This window comes from Gymnoscopelus microlampas (genome assembly GCF_963454915.1).
Source record: "Gymnoscopelus microlampas genome assembly, chromosome: 16".
NCBI classification, from domain to species: Eukaryota; Metazoa; Chordata; class Actinopteri; order Myctophiformes; family Myctophidae; genus Gymnoscopelus; species Gymnoscopelus microlampas.
In genome coordinates, this window is record NC_139953.1 from 29,181,134 (window position 1) to 29,187,647 (window position 6,514).

Here is a 6,514-nt window from a genome sequence, read left to right on the forward strand (position 1 = left end):
ATCAAGCTGTTAATGCCTTCAATTAAAGTATTCATTCATAGATAAGTCAATCATGTGTAGTAGGGCTACAGTAGTAGATGTGTGTGCAATAGATTACACTTCATTTTCTGTGCCATTTAAAAAGTGGGAATCACTAGGAATATATTCAGAATTTTCCACCCTTATTTATATTTATTAATTATATTTAATTGCCTAAAGATGATTTTTGCCCGTTTTCCCAAGTCCACATTTTTATACACCGTAAAACAATCAGCTAAATAAATGAAAAAATGTTGGATTTCACAAAATAATGTATTTGTCAACATTGTGTACAAACTCCTTAGACCAGCAATATAGGTCAATGTGTATCCAGACGCAAACCCTGTGGTCCTGGTCCACACATCATGATCCAGATGGCCAGAGACTCCCTTCAACAACTTTGTTCAGGAAAGTGTCAACCAAACTATTTAAGTTAATGAGGAAATTGATGAGTTAGTTTGTGCGTATTTTGGAGCTGTCTGTTACAGCGTCCGCTTTGGTGACTCTGGATAAACTCGGGAAGATCGCCGGTCCTCCGCAGCAACAACGTGTCATTCGAGTGTCTGCCCTATGAAAGAAATATATATGATTTTTGTTCATCTGAAATAATTATGAAGTCATTAACAATATTCTGTTTAATTTCCAGGTTGATTTCAAGTTGAAGGGTGCAACTGTACCACTCCCACTCCCTCAGTTCCACACATTGGCCAGTGCTACAACAGAAGCACACAGCCAGGCTGGGATTGACACCTCTATGCTCTGCCTCAGCATACTCCTTGCAAGTCCTCCATCAACCAGACAGCAAAACTACCTGTACCACTCTGAAGACGAGGATTATGGCACAATGAATAGAATCCATGGCAATACAACTATACACAGAGTGCATTCGCTGCCTGTTTCTCCTACTATGCACCCGGTCAGTACCCATCCTCTATATATATTGAAATAAATCTGGTATAAATTAATCTGAAATTATTATTAAATGATGGTTAACACTATTCTGAGGATATTCCGAGGATGCTCTGCCTCAGCATACTTCTTACAAGTCCTCCACCCACCACCATACCACAGACGACTTGAACCACTCTGAAGAAGAGGGATATGGCTCTATGGAGAGATTCCATGGCCACTCAAATTCACGAAATGTGCGGCGAGTCACATTTGACACTAAAGTGTGTACCAATAAACAGTCTCGCATTGTCTTCAAGGAAACGGCCTCACCTCGAGATTCTTGACCTCTTCCAAAGCTACAAGAACACACTGATACGAGCCCTCCAGACCACCCTACAAATCCTCCATTTGTACAACTGTTTGTAACACAATGACACAAGTCCTCCAGACCGCCCTACAATTTTTTCCCGACTCTGTACATAGTGTTTTTTCTTTATTTTGTGATGATATTGAACTGTTTGGTGTTACTATATATGTTTATGAATTTAATACCAAGGACCGCAATGGAAACAAGACTGCAAGGACATTTTTGGAACGGACCTTTTAGACAAAGTGTTTTAACTCTCTCTCCGTGGCCGCACTATAATGTCAATTAAAGCAAACAGTGCGCGCAGTCTTTGTGACTCGGCCGTGTAGCTCACATTCAGAGCGTGCATGTCAGCCTCTCGTCCATCCCAACAAGTCAACACACATTCCACGTTCGTAACATGGATGAAAAACTGTCACGCATTCCCCACAAAGTGATTATTTTCAGACACGGTGTGTATGCACATTAAAAAAAGACTTGATGCCTGAGGGATTTTTGTGAACAACTAAATTGCAGAGTACTTTGTCATACAGTAGTTGCATGTTGTCAGACATTAAATCTGAGTTCACACTACCTTTTGTAAGCTTGTTCTTCACATTTGGCTATGAGCACCCTCCTGTGGACATGACGGTAATGACCAATTCTGACATTACATGCATAACAATGTAATTCTTTATATGCAAAATATTACAATAATCAAATAAACAATCAATTTTGTCATTTCTGAAATCAGTTGACAGCCCTAGTCTCTAGGGTTCCAATGAAAGCAATCAGGTGGCTCTGAGATCTAGAGCTTTTCTTCAACTTGGTATGTCAGATATCCCACAGAGACTCTTCATGAAGCATCTGCGTTGTGGGAGCCGACAGTCTGTTTGATGAATGGAGCGTTAGACCATTCCACTCCACTGTAACGAGGTGTACAGGACATGTCCCTTTATGTCCACGTCCTCTGGACGAGGGGAACACAGCAGCACCGTCTTCTTCACGTTGGAACCAAGCCGAGCCACCGACAGAATGTCACACAGGGACAGGGACTCGTCTAGCCGCACGCACACAGCAATGAAATGAGCATGGAATCGCAGCGGGTCACCTATAGGGACAGAAAACAAGAACACACTACCATTGAAAGAAAGATACCAAGTAGGTATGATATTGTACTGTGACAATAATATACATTTTCTTTATACATAAAAAAATAAAAAAAGATTTACCTGCTTGTAGAACGGTTTACTTTTGGCTAACAGATTTTGTGTAAAGGTGAAAAAGACGGGAACCAAGTATAGGCCCCTGCGGGACCCCGGTCAATTAAATATATAGGGTTTCAGTGGTTAATATTAATCTCCACCCACCTGGGTAGACCAGGAAGTCTCCTCCAAACTTCCCTCCCGACGTCAGGAAGAATCCTCGACTTCTCAGGTCTCTGAACACCTGGTACCGAGTCTCAGACATCTGGAACCAGAAACTAACATAGTTACAACGTACATATTGACACACACACGGACAACACACCTCACATGGATGTTTTCAAAACATATTTTGGAAAATGTCTGAATAAGCCTTAAGTGGGTAAATAAAATAAAGATAAATGTATGTGTATTTTATTACTTGTTTGCCTGTTAATTGTTTCCTTCATATATTTAAGTTTAATACATATACTATATAAATGTTTATCAAAATGTTATTTGTATTTATTTACTTTTTGTAAAGTAAGTTAAATGTTCAACGTTTTTCAAATAGATTTGACACTTTTTGTTACAAAATATGGGCCAATAAACGCATCCGTAATTGGTGGTCTAGGGCTATCCAAGGATGGGATGAGCATGGGACAAAACAACCAGCCACTGGTTTGGCTCTATATCAAACTATCTTTATATACGTTGTCTGTATAAACCACTGTTCCTCAACGTCAGGTACCACCAGGGGTCCAAATGGACCCTTATCGGGCTGTACCTCTGACATTGTACAAATACAAATGGATCCTTACAGAGTTACAGACGTAGTTACAGAGTTACAGGATTTTACATTGTAGATTGGGGTCCCAGAGATAAAAACAAATTGGGGGTCCATGAAATTAAAAGGGTTGAGAATCTCTGGTATAAATGCACTCACTGTGTATATTGATTGGGTCCTACCTAATCTCTCAAGAACAGATTCTGCACTGTGTTGGATTCTGTCCTGAAGGTTCGTCATAACGTGTACACTGTGTGGGAGTGGGCGTGCCTTCAGATCAGGAAGCAGGCCGCGCTTTACCCAATCAAATGTAGTGGGCGGGATTCACGTGTCCGTCGATCCTTCCCTACTGGAAACTAACCGAAACTAATTTAACAATAGTGTCCGCGGAGCAGACAAAACCACGGAAAGATATTCACATTTGAACTTACTCTTTCATCATAGAAACAAGTGGGCTTATAACCAAAACGATCCATGTTCTCTGGGAGAAGTGGTGTTAGTGTTCCGTGTAGAAATATTGTTAGTGGGAATGAAAACGTAGTCGCACCACCCGGAAGTGGAGCAGTGAAGGCAGACTTAAACCCTGGTTTCCTTGCGCACTGGTGCTACGTCGGCATTGTCCCAGAGTATAACTGAGGAGGAACGAACAGCAGAGGTCGCTTTTTTTCCTTTTCAGTTGTCTCTGGGTTCCGAGATTGGGTCCTACCTGGTCTGAGGCAGGCCAACAGATCTTGAGGTAGTCCCTGTCATCAGGCCAGTAGTCCAGACCAGCTCTGGCCGTGTTCAGCTGAACAGACATGGCTGAACGAGGGAACGTGAAGCTCTGCTCTAAAGACCTCAGACGTTCTTCCACAGCCTGCTGACTTCCCGACCCTTCACCTGAAACAACAAAACACTGCGCATTATGCTTCATCATTATCAAAACGATGATGAATGTTGGTGCAGCAGGGCTGACCAATATACAATTATCATAAACACATGCACACAATTTCAAGTAGCACGGTTCTGTTTTACTCAACCAGAGAAGATGTATTAACAACTTGAACGCCAGCGTCCCCATTCTGTAGCCTGGTAAACCCCCCCTCCGGAAATCTCATTTGTATCCTGAAATCAAATGAAAATGAGATTTCCGGAAGGGGGGGGGGGGGGGGGGGGGCAATTACTACTTGAACCAATTAATTATTAACAAGAGCTTGTGACTGAACTACATGGGATCCAATGGAACTAAGAGAACACAGGTTATTATTTGTTACATTACCTAAAGTAACAGTTTTGGTCAAGGTTTCCACCTGACAGCGAAGATATTCATTCAATGTTCTCTCATCTTAGTACAGAGAATCACACAGTACTGTCTCATTCAACTACTGCATGATGTCTGTCTGTCTGTCTTTCTCACCTTGCTGTCTGTCTTTCAGAGCGGCGAGGAGAGCCTTCTTCCTGTCCTCCAAGGCCAGAACACTCTGCTCCTCGTAACTGCTCTCCTGCTGCTCCTCATACTGTTCCACTGATCTCCTCCTCTTCACCTCCTCTTCCTCACCACCCTGCACAAAACACCAATGTCTCTGTAAATGACTTGATTTGGACACACTGTAGCGGTTTCCACAATGGGCTGCTTGACGGGTGCCAGGTAGACAGGTAGATAGATAATGCTGGACAGGACAACTGTCCTTCAGACTGACTCCCCACACACTCAATCACACACCTGCAGAATATCTCATGAGCAGGTAGATTGCAATCATTGTAAATTAGAACAGTACAAGAGGTCCTGTTACGATATTAAATCAGCAGTACTAGAGGTCCTGGTTTGATATAAAACCAGCAGTACAAGAGAGGTCCTGGTTTTATATAAAACCAGAAGTACTAGGGGTCCTGGTAGGATATAAAACCAGCAGCAGTAACAGGGGGGTTAGAACTTAGAAGTAGAACCCATGTCTTAATACAAACCTTGTGTCCAGTAGGGAGCGCTACAGCTCTCCCCATCTCCCTCAGCAGACGTGTCTCCTCGTGGTGCAGCAGCAGGGGTCTCCCCAGGCGGCTGTTCTGTCTAGGCTGGCGGGGCAGAGAGCCCACCAGAGTTCCCACAACTCCCAGTCCACGGACCACCTTCAGGTCACCAGCACCAAACAGAAGAGGGGTGGAGTCACACACACTGACACACACCACAGAGGAGCACTCCTCCTCCTCGTCGTCTTCTTCACCTCCTTTCACCTCCTCCACTGCTCTTTCCTCCTCACACTGGTTCCAGTCTGTTGTTGTTGTGGTCTCCTCATTAGACCCAGGTCCTCCACCTGGTCGCTCCATATGGTTCTTCTGTCAAGTTTTTCATCCACGTTGGTTCATCATTCATTCAGAAACATGTTTTTTTTTATCTCTTCTATTGTCAGATAACCAAATAATTATTACAATGAACGTTACTTCCCACAGAAATTATATAATTAATATGTATTCATAAACTCGTTGTATCCTAAAGAAAAAGACAAAAAGGGGATCCACGTTGGTGCTAGCTGTTCGAAGTGAATGAAACGCTCGGGCATTGTTGCCATTTCTTTGTGAGAGAAATAAGCAACCATGTCTAGGAAAACAAGCCCAAATGAAGCAACTTAGGCCACATGAGCACTTTAAACGCATCGGCTATTTGAAAATAGCCAATCTACAAGCTCACGATGCGACGCGTTGTGAGCTTCTACGTCTGCTATTTTCAAAAACAATATGTGGAATATTTTTTTGAAACATTCTAACGTTACAAATGCTTCGGAGCACAAAACATTTTCATGAAAATATTTGAGAAACACTGGTTTAAATAATAATTTAAACATTCGGAAGAAAGCCTAAATAAGCAAGTACATTTCAGAAACAAGCCCCAAAACTACAATTTTTTACAAGCAACTTTACAGAAAAATAAGCCCAAAGTCGCTTATAATAAGCCGACATGGCAACACTGCACTCGTGTAACACAGTGGTGTTTGATAAGCTTCAAGGCTGTGCCACGACGGGCAGAGTTATGTTTTTTTTAAACGGCGTGAAAACCTCCCCGCACCAATCCGGGCTGTCCGGGTGTTGTAGCGCAAGCGCACACACACACCCAAAACAAACAGCACTTCCGCAGGTGACCGGCCAATAGAAATGTAGAAGGGTCTCGCTTCTTGAAAAAAATAAACAAAAAAATAAACAAAGAAATCTACAAGTTAAACAACGCTGTGAGCTTGTAGATCTGTTCTTTGCAAGCGACCTTATCGTGGACAAGTATAATGCTATCTATTTGAGAGAAACGGGCTGTTAATAATTTGG

General features: G+C 42.5%; 1 protein-coding gene across 1 annotated transcript; it reads right to left on the reverse strand.

Annotated features, from left to right (window-relative positions):
- Nucleotides 1–1,268: 1,268 nt before the first annotated feature.
- On the reverse strand, nt 1,269–5,785 carry LOC311062685 (tRNA-splicing endonuclease subunit Sen34-like). Its single transcript, XM_084081892.1, has 5 exons — nt 5,171–5,785; nt 4,623–4,767; nt 3,933–4,105; nt 2,626–2,725; nt 1,269–2,366 (listed from the first exon to the last, which is right to left on the reverse strand). Exons 1-5 carry the CDS (start codon nt 5,525–5,527, stop codon nt 2,164–2,166), a joined length of 978 nt encoding a protein of 325 aa, XP_083938018.1. The 5' UTR covers nt 5,528–5,785; the 3' UTR covers nt 1,269–2,163.
- Between the last annotated feature and the right edge of the window lie 729 nt (nt 5,786–6,514).

Excerpts from the sequence above, each read along its gene's own strand:
- LOC311062685 (XM_084081892.1), bottom strand. The coding sequence starts at position 5,527 with ATGGAGCGACCAGGTGGAGGACCTGGGTCTAATGAGGAGACCACAACA. Across the intron at positions 4,106-4,622 it reads TCTGAAAGACAGACAGCAAG|GTGAAGGGTCGGGAAGTCAG; the intron begins GTGAGAAAGACA and ends TTGTTGTTTCAG. Across the intron at positions 2,726-3,932 it reads GTTGGCCTGCCTCAGACCAG|ATGTCTGAGACTCGGTACCA; the intron begins GTAGGACCCAAT and ends TTCTGGTTCCAG.